This window comes from Trachinotus anak, unplaced genomic scaffold (assembly GCF_046630095.1).
Source record: "Trachinotus anak isolate AG129_WGS33_773 ecotype Australia unplaced genomic scaffold, CSIRO_AGI_Tana_v1 ptg000004l, whole genome shotgun sequence".
Classification (NCBI taxonomy): domain Eukaryota; kingdom Metazoa; phylum Chordata; class Actinopteri; order Carangiformes; family Carangidae; genus Trachinotus; species Trachinotus anak.
The window spans coordinates 23,003,045-23,030,468 of NW_027273855.1; the positions used below are offsets into that span (position 1 = coordinate 23,003,045).

The window sequence follows — 27,424 nt, forward strand, 5'->3', positions numbered from 1 at the left end:
GCTGTCCCTTTGTTTGACAGATGTGGGGGCTTACTCAATACTTTGACTGTCATTTTGTTGCCATGGAAACTGGGTTATGAGGAGCCAATAATAATCACAAACCTGGAACCAGGATGCAGGTTCATGTTTAAAAAAAAAAACCAAAAAAAAAAAACATCCGTGTCGTGATATTGTCAAATTTAGCACATTTGTTTCTGCTCAATATGAACAAAGACGCTAAAGAGAGAGAGAGAGAGAAAAAAAAAAACCTCACTCCATTTCCCAGCATGCCCCGGCGCCGGGCATGCTTGTGATGTCACAATAAGTATATATACTGCTACAGGGAAGAATTTCTTCCTCCATTGTTACATTGTAACAAACGGGGCCGGGGCGACACGGGGAGAAAGGCGTCTTCTTCTTCGGGAATTTGCGGCGTTTTGACGAACCGGCTCATTCTTGGCGTGAAGAGGAGAAGACAGCGAAGTGAACCCGGCCGACAGAACCCGCCCCGGCGAGAAAAGGGATAAACGAACACAGATGTCAGCGGATTTCTCCATTGCAAGCATTTCAAGCCTCACATCAGGAAGATAAGACATCGGGGCTGTCTTCATTATTCATGCTGCACCGAAAATGTTTGGAAATAAATCGCAGCTAATCATATGACGTCCCTCTTCCTGCCGTCTGTCCTTTAAATAGATAGGCATGCAACATTTAAATCAAACCAGCAGGTCTGAGAGGCAGCTCCTGTTTTCTGCGTGATCCTCCGCTGTGCAGAACAATGAGCATGGAGCCTAAGTAGCCTAATATAGTCAGAAATAAGTGTTGCTAATTGACAATCACGCAGGCTTTGAGCCAGATCACCCTGGGCCAGCTTTGCTCCACGGTTGCAGTCTGGATACTGGATAGCGGGTTTTTGGCACAAAAAAAAAGCATCTCGCAGGGCGTTGGAAGATTGATGTGCAGCTCGTACTGGAAAGAGAAACGACCTACGAGTTGGTTGGAATAAGGGTCCCTGTTTCTGCCCCAGGTAAGAGGGTTTAGTGTTTCATTAACCGGGCGGGTTGCCATTGTGTGTGACTGCCTGTGTGTGTGTGTGAAAGAAAAAATGAAGAGAGCCAGTGTACTGGAGAGAGAGAGAGAGAGAGAGAGAGGGAGAGGGAGAGGGCCTTTGCCTGTCAGACTGATAACATCCAACCTCCCCCAACACAGTCTGGTCAGTTGCTGCATGCACACAGTAAAACAAATACCTCATCCCCACTGCACGTCCCTGAAGGGAAACACACCACCAAGTCACAGTTGTCTTTAAACACACCATGGCCTTCCACAGCCCAACTAAGTCCTTAAAGGAACAGGAGGGTGACTCTGATTTTCTTAAGAGCAATGAGCCTACCATCAAAATTCAGCCTCAGCTCTATTGGCTCTATTTATATTTTTTGAATCCCAGGCGGAAAAATGGTTCACATCAGTGCAACAACCACACCAGTATCTGCACTGGACCTCTAGGACCCGCACTTGTTCGTCACAGCCTCTTCAGGGGTTAAATTTAGTTAAGAACCTCATTCCCAAATAGCACCATCAAGGAAAAAGAATCCACATTAAAGCTGAATCTCTGTGCTTTTTCATTGATTTCTGCTCTGTAACATCACAATCACAGTCAACTACAGCATCTCCACAACCTTCAAGACATGAATTGATTAGTCACACATGTGGACCTGTATTTTTTCTGTGAGGTATTACATCAAATGTTAGGACTCTTTTATTGAACAGGAAGTGTCTTCATATCCCGGTAAAATCACTACGGCTGCAGCAGTTATTCATTATTCACTGTCCACAGAGCAGGTTTGTCTCTATGTGACATCATCTCTCAGTTTAGCCAAAGGACAAACTGCACTGTTAAATATTGGTGCTATCCTTTTGAGAACTCACAAACCTGAATGGATAATGGTTCATTAGGAGCTGTCCCATTTGGGAATGATGATTTAGTATGTTAGCGTCCGTGTCATGTGACATATTAACCCCGGCCCGGGTGAAAACGTGGAGTGTTCTGTGGAGTTGCATAATAAACTGGTTATTACCTTGAGAAGTCTCTTATTCACGCTGCAGTGGATGCTGATAGGACAAGCTTCAGATACAGTTTTGGACATGAACACACCGTCTTTATGAAATGTCATCATGCATTTTCATTTATTTGAACTCAGTCTTGAAAATACTAAACTTTGTGTGAGATGCAGTTCGACCACAGACTTACAATACAACATGACACGTACATGCATCTGTTTGCATTCACCTTGGTTGACCTCTCCTGCTGATGTGATTGATCAGCTTTCACGTTCACTCATATTGACCCCCGCCCCCGCCCCCCTGCCCTGCCCCCCCCCCACACACTGTTTATAGCAGATTTAAGAGAGAAAAAAAAAAGGATGTGAAGCCATAGAGATCATTTGCTTCAAGGCTGTTCACATAAATCGTGCTTGCCTAGTTGCCATGGCGACGTTTCTAGACTTGATGATTTCAAAGTAGGATTTCATGTGCGATTTGGGGGGGGGGGGGGGGGGGGGGGGGGGGTTGGCGGCAGAGAGAGGAAATGATGGAGCTGGAATACAGATGAAAGGCGACAGGACCAAACAGCTGATGTCATCTGTTGGTTTCTGTGTTAGTGTTGGTGATGGAACTTACACAGGAGCAGTCTGACACAAATTATCCAGCTCTCTGATTGACAAGAGCATTTTCTCTCCAAAGTAGTAAAGAACTATTACACAGAGTTGCAGACATTGTCCTCTCTGCCTCTCAAATTTGCACATTTCCACCAAAAACCATTTTTTTCTGGTGCAGAGTTTGTTGTGTGTGGCTCGACGTGTGCTGCTCTCTGCCCCCAGACACCCAGTTTCCATGGAGGCAGGTTCGTCCCTCAGCCTCAAACGAAGATATGAAGAGGTGGACAACAGCTCTCCATTCTCTACACCTAAGGACTCTGACGATGACATCTCCAGCAGTGACAGTGCGGACAGCTGTGACAGCCTCAACCCCCCCTCCAGCACTGCATTTACCCGTAAGGAACAACAGAAGACACACATTAAAGGCAATACACTCTAAAAACCCACTCAAACAGTTCATTAGAAAAAGCACTTTCAGTCATTACTCATGTATAACGCTGCACTCCAAACCTCTCCTCCCTTTTCCCACCTCAGCCACCTCCATCCTCAGACAGCACAAGCCGTCACCGGGGGGGAAGCGGGTACGTTTTGATGTGGTGACGGTGTATTACTTCCCCCGGCGGCAGGGCTTCACCAGCGTGCCCAGCCAAGGGGGCAGCTCCCTGGGCATGGCCCGCCACCACTCCTCCATCAGACACTACACGCTGGGCGAGTTTGCACGTGAACAGGAAACCAGCCACCGGCACACTTTACGCCAGCACCTGCGCCAGGAGAAGCTCAACGCCCGCAAGATGAAGGTAAATCCAGACTTTTCAGATAAGACTGTGGGATTCATCAGTGGATTGAAGGGAGGAGGTAAATAATTCCACCTTGTGTTCCCAGTGGCCGTTCTTTGGGTCAAGTACACAGTATTTCTGAGCAGAGAACATTTCTTTACTGTCTGTCCTGTTCTACTTGTCACTTAAGTTTATATTTTACTCTTTTAGTCTGACTTGAAAAACAGATGGTGTCTCCTTTTGCAGAGATGGAAAGTAACTAAATACGTTTACTCAACTACTGTACTTAAACAGAGTTTGAGGTACTTTAGTTAGGCATATCCACTTTATGCTACTTGATCCCTCTACTCCACTACAGGGAAATACTGCTCTGTATTGCATTTATCTAGTCCTCACTTTAAGATTAGACATAATTATATGTTTTTTTGTGACACCTGGTGAAAAAGCAGTGTGTGTGTTTGGGTTTGCAGTTCCACTTAAGAGTGAGTTCCTCTCAAAACGTCTCAGATGGTCTCATTTTCTTAACTGTTGGAGGCCCAAAGAGGTAAAACTCTCCCATAGCGAAAACTAGCTCCATCTGATGACCTGCCACAGTAAAATCTAACAGTATGAATAATCTAATAATAATATAATATACATGTAGAATAAAATGTGAACAAACCCAACAAAAATCACATCATCATCATCATTTTTATATTTTTTTCACTGACAATGAAATGCAAAAAATGACTCATATTGCAATATCGGCCGAAAATATGATTTTTTTCCCACCTAATTTTGGTGATAATTCTTCTCTACTCAAACTTAAATAGGATCATGAATTCTCTGGATTTTTACAAAGAGTGGAGTATTTTTACAGTGTGGTACTTAAATGAAGGACATGAGCACCTCTTCCACCATAGTGCTTTGGAAAGTTGTAGTTTTTTTCTGAATTAATCCAGCAATAAATCTGTTTTTGAAGCATCAGTCTTTAGGATAATTACCAACCACTTGAACTAGAAACAGGGAATCAGTCTCATATTGTCCACAGCTCACGGTTCTGCTCTATCTGTCCTCCACAGCTGACGAGGAACGGCACAGTGGAGTGCGCTCAGGCCGACCTGCTGACTCTGGAGGACGTCTCAGATGAGGACCTCGATGTGGACGGGGTGGAGGTGGACGACTGTTTCTTCCTTCAGCCGCTGCCCACGAAGCGGCGCCGGGCCCTGCTGAGAGCCTCAGGCATCGCCCGCATAGATGCGCGGGAGAAGGCTGAGCTCAGAGCCATACGCCTCTCGCGGGAGGAGTGTGGCTGCGACTGCCGTTTGTACTGTGACCCCCGACACTGCGGCTGCAGCCAGGCTGGCATTAAGTGCCAGGTAATGATCGTTGGCCCGTCTGTGTGGTTGTGCAGAAAGATGAGAGCCAGTGTGCGGTTTGCTGAGACTGAGGATGAGTCAGTACGCTCTGCTTGATAAAACGCGTGCCCGGTTTTACAAACTAGAATCATTTTTGATGTGGAGTCGTATGTGTAAGCATTTATTTTCCCACAGGCATCATTCACTGAAGACATTTGATCTGTCGTCATAAGAAAGGCACAGGTTTACATGATAAAAAAAAAAATTAAAAAAATAATGATGGTTGAATTCCCTTTAGCTGCTTCAGCCTCATGCTGCATGCTCATAGCTTTCAGGATAATGGATCTGTCATAAATTAGATTAGTAACTCCTGTCAAAATGTCAGCTTTAAAAAAAGGCTGAGTCATTAAATTGTAAGCAAATATTTCTTTTGAATTATGGCGTGATTTAATTTAACTGTACGTTTGATTCGGTGACTGGGCCAGCATTGTGTATCTGTGAAGTAAACATTCAGACTGTCCTTACTGTTTAAAAAGATGAAAACAGATCACTGCGTCACCTTAAACTGTGGCTGCATAGATAAACGCTCCTGCAGAACTTCTTTGCAGTTCTGACAGGTTTACAGACTGCATGTGTTTTATGAGGCTGGATGTTTTATTCCAGTTGCTGGCACTTGAGCATAGTCACTCGCTCTGTTTTCCATTTGTTTAAATCGAGTGTCTGTGCTGTAGTTTTCCAGTGAGAAGGTCTCCACTGGAGGAGAAGAACCTAAAGAACCAGAACCAGTGTTTAACAGTTGTGAATATTATGTACAGGCATTTCCCGATAGCGGCTGCAATCAGATCAAAATGCTTCTGTGTTTTACCGATCAATACAGTGAAATCAGTAGAATTTAAAATCAATGCACTGATACAGTTGATGCAGTGAATGAGTCGTTGCACCATAATCCTCACTGCTCTTATTTCAGTTTATTGAAATGAAAGATAATAAATAAAACTGCTAAACTGCTTTTTTTCGCACATCAACAATAAAAACCTTTTACCTCATTGTGCAAGTTATTGCGCATCTGCGTTGACAGTGAAGGATCTGAGTTGTTGCATGACTGGCTTCTTTATATTAGTAACATGTGTGCATGTGGACTATAATTTTCAAATACAATTTAAATTATAATGAACAAATGTATTAAAACCATATTTAACATTTATTTTAACAGTATCTAACATTAAAAGCTGTTGATGTTTTTCTGTTTTTCATTATATATAGTATATATGTTAGATTTTCACATGTAAGGTGAAAGTACACTGAACCTGTCTGAACCTGACCTGTTACACAGTAACCAGCTGTTGTCTTGGTTGCTGTGATTTTTTTGTACTTGATCTCCTTCTTTGTCATTTAAGCTGCACAATATTTATGCAAATGACTCAGTTAATTCTTCCTGTTAATATAAAATGTCTGTTACCTCTGCTTCCTTCCCCAGGTGGATCGAATGTCTTTCCCGTGTGGCTGCTCTCGGGACGGCTGCGGCAACGTAGCGGGTCGTATCGAGTTCAACCCTCTGCGTGTGAGAACTCACTACCTGCACACCATCATGAAGCTGGACCTGGAGAAGAGGAGGATGCTCATCCAGGGGACTGGGGACCAGTATCCTGAGTCTGACCCAGTGTCCTCCCCCACTTCCACCTGCCCCACCTCCCCGGACCTGTCTTCTGTCGCTGGCCTGGACTCTGAGCTAGAGGAGAGCGAGGTGCAGACGGTTGTGGAGGTGCAGGATCTCCTGGCAGAGCAGGACATACTGGAGCGAGAGAACGAGACAGCTGTGCTGCATCTGCAGAGCGCAGAGGAGCAGGAGAGGAGGGAGAGGGAAGAAGCCGAGGGGGAGGCAGTGCAGCAGGAGCTGGGCGCTGGAGGTCTCACAGAGCAGCCTCTCTGTCTTCTGCCTGGTGCTCTGGGAGGGGAGCTGCCCGAGCAGGCGGAGGTGCCAGGTGTGGAGCAGGTCCTCCTGCAGGGGCCATTCCCCACCGGGGCCACGGTGTTGTGCATCACTGACAACCAGGAGGAGAGCCCCTCTGACCTCCTTAGAGACTCCACTTCTCTGCTCTACTATCAGCTGAGTCCCATAGAGCCTGGAGCCTTTGAGACCCTTCCCAGAGCGGAGGAGGCTGAACGGGAGGAGCGCTCGGTGAGAGAACAAGAAGCAGGAGGAGGTGAGTGTGTGAACGGGAAACCTGGAGGAGGAGAGGAGTCCAAGGATGATAAGCCTGAAAAGATCCCCTGCAGGCAGAGTTTGGGCAAGTCTTTGACCGATGTGATCCTGTGCTCAGAGGAACGTGTGGCAGTCGTGGAGGAGAAGCCCTCGAGCTGTCAGCAGAGCCTCCCTGAAGAGCAGCGCTACGGGGAGTCCTGCATGGAGAAAGAAGCGAATCCACTGCCTCCTGAAGTTTAATTCTAGCTTCTCTGCAGATATTTTGCACAATAGCTTCATCTAAGATGAATAAATTACACATTTCACATTTATTACTGCTATCATCAAGGATGATTACAGGTTGCAATCTCTTGTAGTGACTGTCATTGAATTATGTGGAGAATGAGCTTGAGTATTACAATACATGAGGGAGGGGGAGATGCTGAAAGCACATACAGATCACTCCCCGGAAGTAATATGGGTGCAGTTACAAGGCAACATTGTACGTAATTCTGTTGGGGGTGATGGATGCGGCCTTAATGGAAAAAAAAACATAACACTTGTGTGCAGGAGTCATTTGTGGATGAGAAGTACAGCAAGTAGTGCTTTGTTAATTCACAACACAGCAAACAGAAAAACACGTGTGAATGCTGACATAAGCCTTTTGTTCGGTGGTATATAAAAGCTATCAACACTAACACAAATTGTTTTGCAGTGCGCAAGAAGCTGGTGTGTTTAGATACTCACTGCCTCAGTTTCCATTACAGTCTCTGTGCTGTAGTCAAGCCAAATGAAGGCCTCTGATAGTATCAACCGCTGAAAAATAGACCTAATAATCCTGGAAATACTTGTTTTTGTGTACTGTATATGCATTTGCAGTGTGCGACACAGAGCCGAGGTTGCTGCTTTTTTCTTTTTTTCTTTTTTCTTTTTTTTTTAAATCTGTATGCACATTGTGAACTCGGGGCAGTGAGTGTGGCTCTGCTGCATTGAGACATGAAGGTAAGGCAGCAGACTGGCACTGGCCTCAGTCGTTTGCTCTCGCTCACCTCGGGCTGCTCGTGCAAATGCAGTCGATTCGTCAAAAAAAAAAACAAAAAAAAAACCTAACTTAAAAAAAAAAAAGGAACTAGTTTACCTGTAGTTGCAATGCCTATGATATTATTTCTCTGAGTAATGTGTCTTTTGTGGATTAGATACTGTTGGTTTTGAAGTTATCACAGTCTTTGTTTTTAATTTTTATTTTTTTTTAAGGTGAAAGGAAATGCTGTTTCCTTCATACTGCTACACTGTAATGCCTTGTAGCCAGTCTTGTCACGTCATGATGAAATGCCAGAATATAGATTTTCCTAGTCCTCTTTTAACAAGTGGTTCTGTGAGGAGGATCCTGAATCAAGTGAAATTTCATATTAAGAAATCAGCATTTAAAGAGTCAAAGAAAACAGCAGCCTGTGCTATCGAAAGTAGTTATATGAGATGATGTGATGTTACTAATTTATGGAACAGATTGACAGCAACCTGAATTTGTATATTTTAGGTTCAATCTGTATGTGCGCACGTGTGTGTATGTGTGTGTGTGTGTGTGTGTGTGTGTGTGGACGCCCACTTTACATTTATATGTCTACGTGAGAGAGGAGGGTGTGTTTGCATCTGAGTGTGCACTTACATGTATATGTACTGTATTAAGAAAAAGGTGTTGGGGGGTGGGGGGGTGGGGGGGGTGGGGGGGTATATTAGTTAGGATACATATTTTATTCCTGAAAAGGTGCTGATGTTTCAGATTTACAATTCACTGCTTTTTCTCCGGACCATCATGAGAAATGTGATCGGAAGGAGCCGTTTCTCGATGGCTGAAGTCAAAGTGTTGGAGAGCCTCTCGTAAGGAAACGCAATAGAGCAACTGCACTGCAAATCATCAGCGTGGCCGTCATGGAATGAGTCGTTCTGTCGTTGAGTATGTAAATGCAATCGTATAACGTTTCTGGTCTTTAAATGTCTTTTTTTGAGCTACGTCTGACTGATACTGATCTGCATAAGTGTGCCGACTCTCCTTACACTAAATCAGTCCTTTGTTTAGTTGCCTGAAATTGCAGACGTTGCCTCTGGTAACGACTCGCCTGACACAGGACGTGCTGCTGTGTATGAGATGTCTGATGTATTTCTTTGTATTTCTTTCTTTCTTTTCCTTTTTTTTTCATTGTCTTAATATAAACCTGCTTAAGAGTTGCACCAAAGCAGTGGTTTCAAGCCTAATTAAATGATGCTTTCATCCATCAGATTTTAACAAAGCAGCCTCCTGTAGTTATTTGCGAGGCTGCAGATTTATTGTGGCCCTTTGTGTTCGCGTGACTTTGCCTTGCAATAGTACCATCTTTGAAGTGATGATGATTACAAGCTGCCTATTGTTGAGCCTCTGTCCTTGGCTTTCTATTAATAGACTAAGGTTTGGGACCACTGCATCAAATTAACTCCAGTACACTATGTGATTGTGTGTCTCTCTTGTGTGAATGGGGTGTGCGATTGTTGGAAAGACTGACAAGTTTTGACTCCATCTAAAAGCTGTGAGAACTACTCTCATGCTAACTGTTGCCTAAAGTGGACACAAAGGTTTTTTATACAAAAATAAAAACAATAAAACACTTATTTCAAAAAGGATAAAGGTTGATGTGTGTTGATTTTAGTGCTGAATAAATCTTTCTTTTATGAGCCCACGGTTTAAAGGTAACAGGTTATGTTGCCATCAATCACCTTTTGGCCTGTCCTTGATTAGGTCAGATGACAAATACACAGAGGCTACTGATTCCTTTTTTGGGATATAATTTAACACATTTTAATTTATTCACAAGTGTAATTCCACTGATGATGCTGAAGTTGGGCAAAACACAAAACTCAGACTTGAACAGAAAAAACAACAATACTCTACAGCAATAACAGGGGAAGCTTTGAATCTAATATATTTTTCATTATAGTAGTTTGTAGAGAAATTAGCTCCAATGCAATTATGCTTCATACATTTCCTTGTGTTTGCACAATGTTTATCTTATTGCTTAGTCATTAAAATCATCCACTGCAAATGGATGTTGCTGACTGAAGACTCTTCAAAATCTGAACATTATGTGTCGTTACTCTGAGGCAGAAAAGCAGAAGATGAGAGGCCATTGTCCTCTTTCAGACACTGGAGGTCATGGCAATGACTGGCTGCTTGTTGCAGCAGGATGTTTGACCACTAGATGGCAGCATAAACTCAGTGCATCCCTGCCTAACACAACCTGCTCCGTGCATGCAGGATGTGTGTATTACTGTGAAATCTGAGGCTCTACATGTCACCCATGCTACTCAGTTACAGCACCACTGGAGACATTAACAAAAGCCAGCTATAAGTCATCTTTAGACTGTTTTCTTTTCTGGAGTGATGCAGACTTGTAAAAAGAAGTAGGATGACCTCTTTCACAACCTAGCCCTCCACTCTCACTGAGCTGGCTTTAACTCCGCAGAAGGATCAGTAGCAGGAGGACAACATGTAATCTTTTTCTTTATTACCACTGCACAAGCAGATCATTCTTTATCCTATGACTCACTGGGTACAACAACTGATTGTGGAAGCCAAAATATTTGTTCTTTTCTCTCCTCAATAGCAGGAAGTAGAGAGCTGGATAAAGTGACACATTGTCTCCCCCTGTATTCCCCACTGGCCTGAGCCAGAAGTGGTTTCTTAAGAGCAGCCTGTTGCCAGTGTAACCCACACAGCTCCGAGGTCTCTGCTCTGGGCTGCAGGATGCAGTCTCACTGCTTTTGCTTCCTTTCAATGAGTTTTTGCAAACCAAACGCGGATACCCCGGGTACAAATAACACACATCAGCCATTCTGTGACTTTGTGCGATTATCTTCAAAAGGGTATTCATAATCATATTGTCATATTAAAGGGCAATCTGCTGTTTCTACACTTACTCCTACTTGAAGTTCAGGTTACACAGCTTGAAGAGCACTACTCAGTCTGTAGAATCAGTTGCATAATGTTTGCTGTGGCTCTGGAGGATCTTTGTCAAGTCAGAGAAAATAACGACTTAACTGTACTCCCAAAGTTTTGAAATAAATATGAAATACTTCATACCACAATAACTTTAAAGGTTTCTCAGAATACAAATAGTGCTAACATCATTTTCCCAAACTTTAGCTTTGTTCCCACAGGAAGACAACATTTACAAAACTACTGTAAAAAAATGTTGTTTTTTTTCCCACTGTGCCTGCATTTAAGTACCAGCAGGAAGTGGTAAGTATTTTTGTTGGTATCTGATTCATACAATGAAACTGCACTTTAAATTGTGGGCTTTATTTCAAACCTCTGTTGCAAAGTTGAGGGGGGGGACTTTAAAAGATGTGGACAGTTATCAGGAACAAAAGGCCTGACAAAACATACCACGAGTTACATTGTGGTAAACGTAGGATCCAATGCTTTTGAAGCTTGACTCGAATAGCGTAGGACTTAAACAAAACATCTCTCTACACCACTGCTTCAGTTTGGGCCATTTTATGTCTAATGTGTTCCCTGTTTTGTGGAAATCACTGGTGTAGCCCTTTAAGAGTGTCTCTTAACCTGAAAATACCTGATTAAAATCCCCCTTCCCATCTATGCCAGTGACTGAATATGTGCCATATTCAGGATTTGAGAATAGGGCCACACACACTCTAACAAACACCACAAACATGCAGAAACAAATTACCACTTGAAACTCTGGAACAATTGTGGCAGCGTTACACAGCTCTGAGAACTATGCATCATCTGTTTAACCTTTCCGGCCTCTGCTTTTCTATTGTTTCACCTCTCCAATGGCCGGAAGAAGTCAGCCAGGCCGATAGCCTCGGAGCTGATGATGGAACACATCAGGAGCCTGTGGAAATATTTTAAGAAGACATTAAAAAAACATCATAATCAGGGGAGAGAGTGGCTCCCACAGTCATCTCAGATTGTGTTGACAGATGTGCAAAATCACCAGCTTTATCTGGGCGTTCATTTTACTGTTGTGACTGGACAGCGAAATGGAGAGCAATGGGGCATTAGGAGGGTTAGGGTTAGGAGTGACGTATGTGAAATGGAAAGTTGCCACACCACCTCAGTCCAATCTACCAGTCTGAAAGTGCTGCTCCAGCGCCTGGAAAGAATGCTCTCTTTTTCCCTCTCTCTCTCTCTCTCTCTCTCTCTTTCTCTCTCTCTCTGTGACGCCACCGCTATGGCATCATTAGGTCTACACCGAAACCAATCCCTTTTAAATGGCACTATTCATAAAACCGGCGCATGGTATTTTCACTAGTCTGCGCTGCGCTTCACGTGCTGGCCGAACTGAAGAGGGAAATCCAGACCCTCCTGAAAGAAGTTCATTCTGTGTGCTCAGGAGAGAGGATCCAAATATCCTCCTGAAAGAAGGAAGAAGGAAACAATAAGGGCAGTAAAGGTCAACACAGGACTGTAGCTGCTCCAACTTTCTCTCTGGGACCTTCAGAGTAATGATGGATCTCCCTAAGCTTGTCTGCATGTGCGAGCATATTCTATTATATGTACACTCTATTGCACAGGGATGCATTTTCCTAACAGTGTAGTGGATGTATATGTGTTGTAAGGATGCCTTACAACAGTGATTTTCAATGTTTTTGGCATGTAACCCCATAAAATAAGGCAGTATCTACTACACACCTTGTTACAGGTTATAGTCTTAATGTGGACATGAGAGTCATTTTTCTCTCTCCGATTGTTTTCTGAAATAACTCAAGACAAGAAAAAAAAAAGCAAGACATATTTAGAGAAAAAGAATCAGTTTTGTGGAACAGAAATGTTTCGTTTTTGTTTCATTTAGCGAGATGTCACATTTGTCTTTTGACCCTTCGTGAGCGAGAAAAGTAGTTCCAAAGAGAACTGATCACATCAAGGAATTACTTTATTATATCCCACACAAAAGAGGAAAAATCCCCACCAAAGCCTGCCAATGACAGTTGACTTCGCAGCATTAAACGCAACGCAGACTCGAAATGGGTTTGGACCTGCAAGAACCTGCACAGTGAAGCCAAAACCTGGAGATTTGTTTGATGCCCTCCACCTCTGGAGGGCATCAACGAGGTGGCACAGCCAGAACAAGCAGAAAAGGGAAACTGAACAAATGCAAAGCATGGCAGCACAGCCAAGTGAGTCCCTGCTGAACCAGAAAAACAGCTGTGTGTCCACAGCTGTGTGAAATATGCTGCTGTCTTGCTCGGCCGGCTGGTCCCCAAGGACATGTCATTCATCGCTACATCCGAGTTCCCTAACAACGACTCTGACACAACATACACCAAGGAAGTTACTGTATGAAAAAAAACAGCATGTACTTTCTGTTCCGTACATGTTTCCTTGTGTATTTTTTAACATTACATGCTCCCCTGAGTCCTGTAATAAAAACCATCCCATTAGCTAAGCAGCTGGCTGTGTGCCCAGCTTTCCTCGAGGTGGAAGTTTAAATATCTATATGCTTACATAGTCTCTTAACAACAACCAGTGGGTAACCTCATCTGAATGTTTTCTATCTCACCCGGGGAGAGAAAAGAAGTGACTTCACGTCAGATGTATCTGGAGGAAGAACAATCCACATCTCCTGCCTGATGCTTGAAGCTTTGAGGAAGCTTTTAATTTATGTAAACAAAAAGGTTGTATTTACAGATTGGCTGTTGTTCATTTGGTGACAGTAGTGAGCAATTTTGGTTGATGACTGTCTTCACTTGCTTGGGTTTTTTTCTTCTAACTGAATAGTTGCGGCGGATGCTGTTAACGGGACAAAGGATGGCGAGAGATCGAGTGTGATTCATCCCCCTGGTGTGGTAAAATTATGTCATCAAAATAATGTTGTTCCAATATTAAATGACAATCCAGCTCACATTCTTTCACTCCCTAAACTGTGTATTAGCAACATTAGCGAGCTGGCTCGTTGGCATCGCCTCATGGCTGCTCCTGTTAGGGGTCACCAGGCTTCGCACGGCCTGAGCCACAGTCCAGACGAAAATATCTCAACAATTATTTTATGGATTGCCATGAAATTTACAGTGCCTGAAGGCTGAATGCTAATGATTTTGATGTTTTTCCCCTAACTTTTTATCTATTAGCAGCAGCAGGTCAAAGTTTTCGTTTTTCAGCGACATATCTTCACCGGCTTCTACCGGCTGCATTACCAGCAGTTTGGTACAAACATTCGTGATCATTTTGGTCATCCCTCATCTTTTCTTCAGGTGCCAAGACGAGGTTGATCTTTGTGATTTTAAATGAAATATCTCAATTTATTGGATGGCTTGTCATGAAATTTGGCACAGTCATTTATGATCACCTCAGGAAGAGCTGTAATAACTTCTCATCATAAATGTTCTGTGTCCAGTTCTTCTGGTTTATGAGCAAATACCTTAAAAACTTTTTTCTCATTCTTGTTCCCATCAGCCTTAGTAGTGCTTTATGTGAAACCTGCAATTACTACTTTGTTGGCCATTTGGGGGCAGTGGAAACAAGTTGTGAACACAACATTGATTTATCATACATCCAACACAACCAGCAGTTGTGGAGCAGCATTATCATTTATTTGGAGTTGCATGTCTGGCCACTTGGTGAATGTAAGTCTGGTATTAAGTCTCCTTTCAGCTCTGATTTGGCCTCTACCAACTCCTGAGGGAATATCTGGCTCTTTAGCTGCCAAATGGTCCACTGTTAGAAGGTAGAGTACAGTGGGTTTCTAGCCCATCTTCACTGAAAGCAGCTGCCGAAGCAGCGGCTGAAAACGACAATATGAGAGAGGTGACAGTGAACCAACTTAGTAAAGTTGTCACTGGACTATTAAACGATGATTTGAAATTCACTATAAAACTGTGGGGAGCTGAAGTTTCAGGTAGTAATTCTTTGTAGGTGACCCCTTTGAAATGTACACACTGTGACTTCATTTTGTTATTATAAAAACATTTATTATAGGCACTTTATGTCACCAATCACCAATAGCTAGCATGCTATCATCCTAGATTAAGATAGTGAACATGGTAAAACTGTCTGAGAATGAAAAAGAGAAGGGAAGCAACGTATTTAAATTATGTTCAAACAAATGTGTCTTTGTCTAAATATTTTCTAATGCTTTTCTTGCTTTGATCTGCTTTTCGCCCTGATGCTGCTGTCGCCCCGGGCTCAAATGATCAATAGCATATTTTGTGGGGGTCAAACGAAGTGTTGTAGAAGTGGTGGGAATAAGACGGATACGTGTTTTTGCAAATCTGGGAAAGGATGTAGAATCACTTCCTGTCCATGTGCCCTATCCCCTCATGGACAATTAAGTGAATCATGTGAAAGTCCCTGCTTGTGGCAAATGTCTAACCTCCATCGAGGCAGGCAAGTCGCTCCTCAACCTTAATGAATACCATGTTCCTACAGTACTTTTTGTGTTTCTCCATCCCTCTTGTGTAAAACTGGCAGTGACAGCAGGGGTCTGGCTATGTGCTGGTGTTTATAGAATTTCTGTTTTTAGTAGCAGGCTTGTATATTGATTGTTTTATCCAAATGATTTAATTCCCTGTGACAAAGGGGTTCACTGGTCTACCTGTAAAAACAATGCTTTGCCCTCTTCTCTGTGGGTCAGAGTTTCCTGTGTGCCCCCCCCCCCCCCACACACACACACTCACACACACACACATGGAAACATGTATGCAGAAGCAGGCAGTGGTGCATGTGTGTGTGTGTGTGTGTGTGTGTGTGTGTGTGTGTGTGTGTGTGTGTTTAGAATTGGGATGTTGGAAGGTGGAGGGTGCTTTCCATGTGTGGAATAATCTGAAAGGGTGGAATTTAGTCAGGAAATCTGGTGTGCACGGTGATAAGAAATCCTGTGTTCTGGTGAACTGGATCTTATTCCTTGTAAAAGCAGTGATTGGACTGAAAAGTGATGGCATTAGATATAATATTTTATCACTGACATCATGTTAATCATTACAATCTTTCATCTTTGTTACAAACTGGCTTGTTTATAGCTTTTTGCCACATGGTTCCTGCTTTGGAAAGATCATGTTTTTGAGGAAAAAGAAAATCCATCTATGCCTCAATTTTGCAGTGGAGTCACATGCTCAATTAATAGACATGAACTAACTTTCATTAAAAACCCATATCACATTTCTTCCAATTCTAAACATAAGGGAATATTGTTATGCATAAACATTATTTCTTACCTGCTGTGTCATTGGTGCCCGTGTGTGCTGGGAATCAGGGCCTGTTCTTAGGTTACTGCTGGGAAAACAGGCGTAGCGTGAGTCCAACAGGTGATGGGCATGATGGAGGGGCTTGTCATAACACTGCAGCACTCCATCGTGGGGGGATGGGGGTGGGGGTGGGGGTGGGGGGGGTGGGGGGGGGGGGGGGGGGGGGGGGCTACTGCTGAAAAATTAATTATCAGGGATGACTTCAGAAAATTATTTATAGCCTCTCTCAAGGGTTTAAGTGGAAAGGGGATCCCCTTGGAAAGGATGGAAGTATCAGAGGCCTTTCTCCAAGAATAAACTGCTGGTCTGGACACTGAGCAACATGCCTTTGCCCTGTGGACCAAACAAAGAAACGCGAGGTCATCCAGAGTTTGGTTCTTTAATGATCTGCTCTGCATCTGTGAGCTGATGTCAAGTTTTAAGTGTTAGTAATCAGTAACAGATAACACGTCAGTTCAACCAAACGAACATCAGGTTAAGCCTTCTAATGCTCTGGAATGCTGAATAGGTTTCTGTTCACTCCGTTCTTCCTTCCTTCTAGGTTGTTTTTAAAGTTTATGTTTCAGATAGATCACTAAAAAGCAAAGCAGGTGCACGATAAAGACTCTGTTGTACACTGTATTCAGCTTAAAAAAGATGTTGCTGTTCATTGGGTCTGAAGGATTCAGAAGATATCAGTACCATGCAGGCGTGCAGAGTCACCTGAGCTGTGTAAACTGGTGAAGAGGGGAGATTATGCACCAGCAAGAGGGCAGAGTTAGAAGGTCACGGCGCTGCTCAATGTCAATTTGATCTCCTTCTGCCTCCTTTAATGACCAGTTGCTCCCAGCTGCTCCCAGAGAAAATGTTATGGTTCAGCACTTCGGTGAGACGCGTCCTCAAAGAGAATCACAGAGAAACCTGGTCTCTGGGGATCTTCATTTGTCTGGGCTTTTTGGAGTCAAATGAGATTGACAAGGCGTTTCTGAGAAACATCAGAGGACTCTGCTGTGATCATGGTACAGATTTACTTGACTTCTATGTCAGACAGCATCCTGGGAGCTGATAACCCCCCTCTACACACACACACACACACACACACACGCCACCCTCCCCATAAGGAACTAAGCTCCAGGGGAGAGAAATGAGGAATTCAAACTGCCGCAAATTCTTGGCAAAGTAATGTGATGGATGGTTAATGATTAGAATATGTCTCGATCCGCCTCATTTCACCCTCTGGTGCTGTTTCCCACAGGCCACTACTTTTTCCCCCCGGGCTGTAACACTGAAAAGATATCGCTTGTGTGGGCACAGAGGCTTAAAATAGGTGCAATTAGTGTTCTCTTCCTGGCCTGATAAAAATTTGAGTGAAACCTTTGCCTGTATAGTTAGTGTTGAAGGACCTGGGATGTTTTGGCTGTGTGAGCAGATGCTGATTTTGTTTCCTTTTCTGAGCAAATGCCATGGCTTACATCCCAGTAAGTGATGGGTGATTCCTGTATCTCATATTCTTAGCTGACAGATTTGTCTCCCACTGTTTCTCTATAAAGCCAAAAAAAGCCCTTTCCTGTTTTAAGTGCCCTTTAAAGGATTGATTCATCCAAACATATTTTCCATTCACCTCCAGTGTTAGACTAATGCAGAGTTTTTCTACAATTCCTCTGAGCAAACCCCATTTGCTCATGAAGATAATGTAAGATGACCAGAAGCTGGACCTTGAAGTGAGGTAGTTTTGCCAAAAAACAATTTTAGTTTTAATTTAAAATTTATTTTTTTCAGGTTTTGGGACATCCATCTCCAAGACTTCTTCCTTCATCCCAATACAACAGAGTTGACTGGAATTTGAATTGTTGGTGCTAGAACTGGAAAATAACATTGAACATTGATTCCTGAGACTTACAGTAGACGCAAGGGTTGATACCACTCACCTGTTATATGAAGCTACGTCCAGCAGGCTCTTAGCTTAGCTTAATATGAGGGAAAGAGCTAACTCAGGTGCCAAAAGTTTTTTTTAAAACTACAAGTATGGCTAAATTTTATAACTTATCATGTCACTGCACCCAGCCAAGAAGTAGTCCCTGTCTGTAACTCCTCACAAAACCACAACTTGATGTTTTTACATTTCTGTTTACCTATAGATGAGACAAGAGTTTAAGAATTTTTGATTTTTTTAAACTATTGTAACTATTCTTTCAAAGGCATATTGTAAATGAAAAAAACATGTTACTGTTAAAATCTTTTAGTACTGTTTGTACCATAAATGAAGTACTACTCACCTACTTTGTACTCGGACGGAAGCAAAAGCCTCGGAGACTGGTATCTCTAAACCAGGTCAAATACAACCAAAGCTCTGCACAGCTAGATCATCGTATGGTTTTTGTAATTTGGGTGAACCAGCCCTATATAGAACACTTTGCTAAATCATATGCTCACACTTACGCATGCACACACAAGTCTGATCCACCCTGCTCTGATCACAGGGTTCTGCAGTTTCTCACTAACATCAGCATCTAACCCTGCAGGGCCTTTTTTTGCATTCAGGCCCCTTCATTAGGCTCCTGCAGAGTGTGACCACTCACCCAGGGAGGGGAGGTCACCTCCCACCCCCGGTCTAATCACAGCCTTCCCTCCTGAGTGGCCAGACCCCCTCACCAGCAGCTGGCAGGTGAATCAACGAACTCTTTGTCGAATCACCTGAAGGTCTGTTTTCTCCCCCTGAATCTTTTTTCTTTGTTGTTGTTGTTGTTGCTGATTATGGGGTAAAAGTCAGCGAGTCAGAGAAGAACCTTTGTTGGGTTTGAACTAACAGCTGCTCCTCATTCATTACTTTAATGTTTTCTGTCTTTCTTAGTCATCGCAGAGGGCTCATGTACGACATGTTCTTGTATTTACTGTGGTGACGTACACTGTTCATGTTCATGTTTAGAATGAGACCAAGCAATCCTGTAATTTCTCTCTGTCTGTGTAATCCTAAATTTATGCTTAACAAAATGCATGTTCATATTTTTGATTCACACAGTCTCTTTTTTTAGTAAAGACAAATCTCTTCGGAACAAGCACATTTTTTTTTCCACATGCACAAACTGAATTTCTCCTGCAGATTTATTTTACAGGTTTACAAAGGTTGATTTACAACCAAACTTTAGAATTATCTGTCAACATCACTTTACTAATTTGAGCCTGGATAAGTATGGGGTGGAGTCATGTGCATGACTTACCAATTCTTGCCAGTTTGTGGAGGACCATAAGGTGTGGTACTGGCTTGAGTTGGACTCTGCCATGCCTATGAAAACACATAACGACATTTAATACAAGTCTCCGTTGCAGGGCAAACAAGGACATTTAAAGCAGCTCTTCTTTGGACTATGACATGTTTTAGAAGTATTCTGGGGAAACATAAACGATTAATTCATTTAAACCTCATTTAGGATATATGGTAAGTACAAAAGTATTAAAATTGACCAATATAAATTTACCAGTTCCAGCACAACCAGCAAAGGTGACAGATACAAAACAGAAAACTGCAAAACTCAGCCCTCACAGTTCCCTCACAGTGTGGGACGCTGAAGTTAGAAGGAGATTTTTGATCCTGTTTATACGCCTAAATCTGATTCAACAATGACAGTCCAATCAAAAAGCAGGGTCCAGACAAAGGGAAGGTGGTTCTGTTGCCTTGGTCCTAAAGGGTGAAGTAGATTTTCAAGATGGACGATAACGCAGGCTAGTTTTCTGTCCATTTCCTGTGTGTGGGCAGAGTGTAAACGCAGGCAGCCGTGCTCTGCTCTGTTTTTACTTCCTGTTTACAATCATTTGCATTGACATTACACATCTTGTCAAACTTTGATAAGACATTTGATGTTAAATTGTATGAGACCTGAGTCCCAGCATCGTTGATGTCTTAGTCCTTTGCACTTATGAACAAACCATGTTTCTCTTTGAAAGCCAGATTCCAAACGGCTGATTTACTGGGTCCAGTTTGTCATATAATAGTCATTTGACTGATAACAAGATATTGAGACAATAGAGACAGAATCCTCTATGGCAGTGTTACTGTAACCTGTAGGGGTGATGAGTTGTATGCCCCCTTGTCATTAGCATAAAACAAGTCCAGTGTCGTATTATCTGTGGTTTGACATGTGACATACATCGTGTCTCAGGCTGGTTGTCCCCTGGAAACCTTAAACGCCCCTAAGGATGCAAACGCACTGGATGGAAAACTGCTGGCTGTTTTCACACATCGCACTGCCCCTCTGAGTCTCATCCTGTCAGGTATCCATCGTGAATCTACTCAGCTTCTTCTCATGCACCTGTTGTTTGAGGACAGCCCTGGTTAAAACTTCACAACCCTCACACAGACTGGTCCACCTCAACTGTTGTTAGCTGGGAGTGTATTCTGTCACTCTCACCGTCCTTGGTCAGCCTCAGCTCCCAGTACAGCGTCTGCAGCTCCCATGCCTGAGCCCCCGGAGTCTCTCTCGGCTGGTTTAATTCGACCCTACTCTTTTCCAGTTGGAGTTGGTTTCTTCTTCATGGAAAAGAAAGATCACACCCTACACCCCTGCCTTGACTATCAAGGTTTCAATGACATAACAGTTTAAAAAAAAACAAGCACCCACTCCCTCTCACTGACTCAGCTTTTGAGCCCCTTCACAATGCAACCGTCTGTTTGAGATCTTGAACATTCTGTCCCTTCACCTGAAAGGGAAAAATGTCAGAGAAACCCTGAATATTTTGCAAAGTATTAAATATATCAAAAAACTGAATACATATGATAATAGTCTCCTTGAGCTGAACATTTTAAAGCGTGAATCAAGTTTCTCTGTTGAAGCATCTGGAAGGAGATACGAATCAAAAAGTGGTGGAATATAAGAACATATAGTGGGATTGTGTTTGCAGCAATCTCACATAATGAGTGATGAAGGAAAAATGGTGGGATGCAGAGAGATGGGGAAGTGGGAGGAGGGAGAATATGATGAGTGCTGGACTCTGACAGAGGTGATATATGAATGTGGAAGGTTTAGAGACTCTCGCCATAAATGTTTGGCTTTAAATCACTCTTAGACCAGGGTGCGTCCCTATTAGAGAATAAGGGAACTTAAAGCCCCATGCTGTGCTAATGAGGGTACCCAGTGCCTTAAACCAGCATGGGTGCTCTTGCATGCAGAGGAGGTTGCGGGAAAATTGAGCTGCAGAGTGAGGAAGTCTACAGCTTCTGGGGCAGAGGCACTGGGAAAAAAAAAAGTTACCATGAGTCATATTTGAGTTTTCTCATATTGGTGATATTTGAGTCAGTGTGCAAATGCATTATAAACTGTTTTTCATAGGAATTACATTTATTTAAAGCTGTGAAGCTACATGAAGCTACTGCTAGAAGCTGCTTAGTTTAGCATAAAGACTTCTACAGAGGCGTCAATCTTATAATCTAGCTCTTAGCAGGAAAACAGATAAAGGAGTTTTGCTAAATGTCAAACTATTACTTTACATTGATGTTGTCATTTTAGGGATACTTTAACCCTTTATGTTTGAGCTAGCTACTGACTGTATGTAACAATCTTGACTCTGGATATTGTGTTTTTATATACAACTAAACTGCAACAGAAAATTCCTTTTTTTAGGAAACTTAATCTCTTGCTAGATTACGATTCTGTTCCTATAGGCTCTGTTAGGGGATTGAGACGGATGGCAGACATACAAAATGTAGATACTATCACACCAGAAACTGGGGTTTGCATCCAGACTCCTGTCTGTGGTTAGGTTTAGGCTACAAAAGCACTTTGGTCAAATGTAAATAAACACGTTGTGACTGAAGTCAGTGTTAACTCTGCATTAAATCAGACCACAATCTTGTCCTAACCTTACCAAGTGCTGAGAGTGTCTTAACATAACCATAAAAATGTTAGTAAAGCTGCAGTCACAAATGGATGGATGGAACTGATATGTTCAGTATTAAAGTATTTCCATCTTACCAAACATAAATTGACAACAGATCCTCTTTGCATTAATCAAAAATGTAATCTGGCTGCAATTACATTTCCTACAAAACATATTTGCTGTTGCTGTTTAGTTGTATTTGTAACTTAATTTAGGAGACATGGTTGGTTTATAAAGGAGAACTGAAAACATGCCTCATATATTTTTTGACAATAGTACTCTTTAGACTTCAAATGCATTGAATGTGCCTAAGTATCATTCATCCTTCAAGAAGAGAAGTCACAGACTTCAGCTGACGTAGAGTTTTCAGTAACCATGGCAGGATAAACAAATACTTGCCTGCCATAATAACCATAATGGTTTGAACATAGATGATTAGTTTAGATTGTATCTTAAAAGTGGGTCTCACTCCTTTACAAGTTAACCAAAAAATGTCCAAAAAAACAGGAACTCAGAGAGATGTGAGAAAGATGTAATCTTACACTGACTTTTTCTCACAGATGTGTTACTGAAACACAAGAAGAAACACACCCTTGGCTTCGCTGTTTGTGTTGAAACCACAGTGATGGTGTTACAACACACTCCTTTTCGGTATCTGTGCAACCCCTTCATACTGACCAGCACTGAATGTTATTGCTGTGCAACACTAAATCTGTCAAAGGTGTTGCATCATAAAACACATTTTGTTACTTTTGGACGGAGGCAGTAGTTGTTTCCCCATTTCCAACATTTATGCTAAGATACGATAACCAGCCAGCAGCATTTAGCTTCATATTTACTTTAAAGGTATGAGGCATGAGAATGGTCCTCTCATCAACTCTAAGCAAGAAAGTGAAAATATCTAGTTGCCAAAATGTCGAACTATTCCTTTAAAGAAATCTGCGCTCATTATTGATGACACGATGCTTGCTCTTTTCACACAGACAGGTTACAGATGCTCTTCTCCTTTGTATCGTCTGGCAGATGATACGTGTCAGATCAGCACTGCACCGTCTTTAAATCACACCTACAGTTTTCTCTAATGTTTTTCTGTGAGCAAACAAATGAGAATTTGGTTTATAGTTATTCTCTTATTAACTCTGTGAAGTGTGCTCGAAAGGGGACCACAGAAAGAGTCAGCAGCCTCACAGTAATGACAAAACTAGACTAATTACTGGATGTATCTTCCGGTAAAACCACAGCTTGTTTGCGTTGCATCACTGGTGTGTGCGACTCAGCAGAGTCTCCCCCCTGTGAACAACGTCTCGACCCTCAGACAGTGGAAGTGAGTAGGAGTGGAGTCACAGACTGAAGTCCTGCATCTGTGTACTGAAACACTTCCTCATCTGTGGGGCTCTCTCAGTGGCCAAACCCCCTTTAACAAAGCCCTCAATTGTGTTATTAACAAATGATCTGACTGTAATATCTTTTATGTGGCAAACACCAATGAGGAAAGTGCAGGCCACCCTCAGATTAGTGGTAATGTGGTGAAGAAAGACTCTCCACATCCCCGGAGTGGGGAACAATTGGATGTTGTTCTGATGAAGTTACTGTTACAGCTCGTCTTGCTTGAGTTTCTGTAATGTGGGGTGAGAACGAGGCTGTAATCAGTTAATCATTTCAGTTAACAGTGGCTTTTTTTTCCTCTGCTCCCTGAGGAGAACGCACGTGTTTGTCCTGGTCTCACCTCAAATCCTCTCTTATCAAAAGGTATCTTCAGAGATGGGAACACCTGGCTGATCGAGGTCAGAGGAGCCAGACGACACCTGTAGAATTCAGCCTGCTCACCTGCTGCCAGGGTGTGGAGCGCCCAGACACCTGGATAGAGTCTGGACACTGAGTTCATTCTGTTTTCCCTAAAAATACCTGGCTTTGACCGTCTGTCTGAGGGTTTGTCAGACAGACTTGTGATGATAAATGAATAAAAAGCTTCTGCGGATTTCCAGGAGAGCTACAGATCAAAAAGCTCTCTCTAACTGGAAGCATAATACTATGTAAAATCTTTTCATCTGTTTCAAATCAATACATCTCCCTTTCACATCTGAGGGCCTTTCACAGTTCAGAAAGGTTTACATGCACTGAATTTACCTCACTTCTTCTTTGCTAACCGTGTGGTGGCTTTAATTGGCTGTAGGAGGTTGCGGTTCAAGATGTAAAACCGCCCGACATGACTTCCATGGAAATAGCACGTTAAGAGTGAAGGAAAGCCTTACTCATACAGCGCACACACACACACACACACACACACACACACACACACAGAGGTCTCCATAGCTGTGTCATCAACGTGCAGGACTCTCAGCTGAGAGAATGTGCTCTCCACAGCCAGTAAATGACCCCACCCAGCTGCTCTCTGCTGTCCTCATCCAAAAACCTCCCCTCTCTCCACCTCTCACTAACATCATCAGCATGGCTTGCACCACAACTAAGAGACATGGAAGCAATTATAGCAGCAGGCACGGGAACATACATTATAGGCAGGGTGAATTCAGATCTGAGCGACCTAAGAAAATCAAAGCCCTGCCTCTGTTTAAACCTGAGAGGGCGCTGACCATTGATTCAAGAGACTGTCAGGAAGAGGAAAACTGTTTTTATGAATGTGTTGTGCTAGAAAACACGGGGATGTGAGCATATGTTGTTGAAGAGGCAGCGATTGTACACATGGGCTTCAGTTTACTCATCAGAGAGAGCACCACTCTGTGTATGTGGGGAAAACAGTTGTATTAAGTCTTCAGTGGGTCTGGAGAAGCTTTATAAAGCCTGATTAAAAATAACCCTGATGAGGTCATGAGGGATATCTCAACCTGGGCTAGAAACCATCAGATTTTCAACGGAAAGCCTGAGTTACAAACTGAGGGTGTGAAGCTTGAAGGCTGTGGGCGGCACCGGGCAACGAAAGATGCCATCAAGTTATGGGAACTGAAGTGCAGGATCCAGATTTTTGGAGCTCAGCTCAGTTTACTGACTAAATATCAGGACGTCTCAGCCTCTGATGCTTTGATTCTGACCATTTTTATTGAATCTGTAACTCTATATCTAAAAATAAAAACTGAAGTCCCGTACTAAACTGCTGCGGTGTCCCTTTAAAGCAGTATACATTGTGTTTTCCCATTAATGAACAGTTTCACAAAAAGTCTGTCTAAAAACAACATCCACTGTACATTTAAACTGTTTTTACTTGCTGTAATTCTTCCTCCTGTCTTGGCCATTAAAAGATTAACTTCCATTGTCAGTGATGGGGGACAAATCTGAAGTTAATATGAGGCTTCAGAAGTCTGAGTTTGACAATTCAAGTAAATATCTTCCACAGGTATAGTAGACAATGCCCTGTTTTTGTTACTATCTCAACAAGGAAACAACAAATACAAACTTCTGAGAGAAGAAACTTTTGAATGACACCCCTTCATTTGATTAAGTCAGCCTCCTTACACAATATGAACTTAAGATGAACTTTAGAATATAGTGTACTCTGTTCCTCCTGTGCAAACTGAAAAGATCTCTTATAACACGTTTCCTTATTCTGTGCAATTACAGTACAGAAAACCAGTGTCAGTGTCCCTATGGGCATGAGTGCACTGTTTTAAGATAGACTTGAAAACGCTGTGACCCCATTCTTTAACGACAAGCTACATATGTTATACATTTCCTTCCATTCTTTTCCAAAGGATGTCACACATTTTTAGATTGTGTACTGTATATAAGCCAACAGAGACATAACTTCTAAAAAAACATGTTGGTAAATCCAAGGGTATTCCAACATCCAAAAACTAAAATTTATCTACTCAATATCAAGCCTCTAATGCAAAAAATAACTTCGACAACAAATTAAAGCAGTTACATGTGACTGAACTCCCATCTCATTCATACTGTAATAGCTTGAACTAACGCTGTCTATAATGAAAGCATATTAATTTTAAAAAGTCTGTGCTTTGAAATGGTCAACTGAAATGTAAAATATATGCAATTTGTAGTTAATGGGCTAAAAAAATCCAAGGCCAGTGATGTGGTCTTTGAAATCACTTTTTGTTTCTGGATCCACACCAGCAGCTTTGATTCTCACCAGATCTGTGTAATTATTTCCGAATCAAGATGATCATTTTTCTCACCATTTCGCACAGGCTCATCCGACATTTTCTCTGATCCTCCCACCATAAGAACACTTTTTTTTTTTCCCTCTTCTCCTCCACCCCAGCAGAGGTTATTACCGTTCACATCACATGGGGTATTACAAGACAGCAAGGTATTTCTTCCAAGAGTAACCCAACTCCTCAGTGGCTGTGGTTCGGCCAGATCCTGATGAGCTGAGGTGGGTCTGTCCAAAAAAGCAGGACGCGCCCATGACAGCAGCTCCTCGGGGAGTCCACCCCTCCTTGTTACTCATGGAAACCAACATGTTAACACACACAAGTTTACTGGGAGACTCAAATGTTCCAGGCTGTCCGTGTCCCCAAGTTGCAGGGGTGGGACGGTGGGGGGTAGCTGTGAATTTACACATCATACATACACTGTATGTGCATATATGTGTGTGAGTCAAAGTGAGTAAGACAGACTGAGGGAAAGGGGCTAGGTTGTAAAAGGGAAATTTCTGCCTTAACAGCTCCCGTACCTAGGCAGACTGCACGCAGAGGCCTGCGCCAAATCGCTAATAGAAACCAGACACATGGCGCACGAGGAGAGAGGCTTTCACTGCACAGCTCCAGAGGGAACCACTGGAGGAGTGACGGAGGAGAGGAGGCAAAAAAAAAAAAAGAAAGAAAGAAAGAGAAAGAACTGGATAGATAACAAACTTTTAACCGTTATTTGCCCTCGGAGGCAGCCTGAGATGGGACCGTTAACTCCCTATTTGTATCCGAGATTTCTCCATCCACTCGCAAGATGAGTACTTCTGACAGATAAGGGGGAAGCCAGCATAGCACTTAACTGAGATAATTCTTTAAAACTAAGCCTGCTGTAAAAGTGAGAAAATACTCTACTGCTTGACGTCTTATTGATTTGACTTAGCGGATAAAGCACCTAACTACAACCACATGCACACACAGATAGCCACCCAGCTTCAACTCTCAGCTCACTGACAGCATATTGACATGTAGCCAGCACCGTGGTGCAAGATAAACATCGACATAGAAAGTTGAGTATGGTGTAATAGTGTATTTTCTTTTTTATGAGACAAACTGTGTCTGAAATGGGAATAGAGTGGGAAGAATTTGAGTACTTGGGTAATTTGGGACACTGGGACGCCAGATCAGATGATTCATAGTTATAATTTTGTGAATCAGATGTTTTCTCAAGACCACCAGACCCTCTCCTCTCCTCTCCTCTCCTCTCCTCTCCTCTCCTTGTCTCTCCTCTCCTCTCCTCTCCTCTCCTCTC

General features: G+C 42.7%; 1 protein-coding gene across 2 annotated transcripts; it reads left to right on the plus strand.

The window, feature by feature from the left end:
- The first annotated feature begins 336 nt into the window (after positions 1 to 336).
- On the plus strand, positions 337 to 8,044 carry csrnp2 (cysteine-serine-rich nuclear protein 2). Of its 2 annotated transcripts, XM_071477199.1 has the most exons (6): positions 337 to 1,006; positions 2,856 to 3,028; positions 3,168 to 3,430; positions 4,471 to 4,767; positions 6,224 to 6,950; positions 7,068 to 7,320. In XM_071477199.1, the coding sequence occupies exons 2-6, from the start codon at positions 2,869 to 2,871 to the stop codon at positions 7,187 to 7,189; spliced, it is 1,569 nt and encodes a 522-aa protein (XP_071333300.1). In that variant the 5' UTR covers positions 337 to 1,006; positions 2,856 to 2,868; the 3' UTR covers positions 7,190 to 7,320. The 2 variants fall into 2 exon arrangements, with proteins under 2 accessions (XP_071333300.1, XP_071333299.1); XM_071477198.1 differs by having other exon boundaries at positions 6,224 to 8,044.
- Positions 8,045 to 27,424: the final 19,380 nt, after the last annotated feature.

Coding starts and splice junctions, on each gene's coding strand:
- csrnp2 (XM_071477198.1), top strand. CDS start 2,869: ATGGAGGCAGGTTCGTCCCTCAGCCTCAAACGAAGATATGAAGAGGTG. Junction 3,431..4,470: donor TCAACGCCCGCAAGATGAAG/GTAAATCCAGAC, acceptor TGTCCTCCACAG/CTGACGAGGAACGGCACAGT. Junction 4,768..6,223: donor AGGCTGGCATTAAGTGCCAG/GTAATGATCGTT, acceptor TTCCTTCCCCAG/GTGGATCGAATGTCTTTCCC.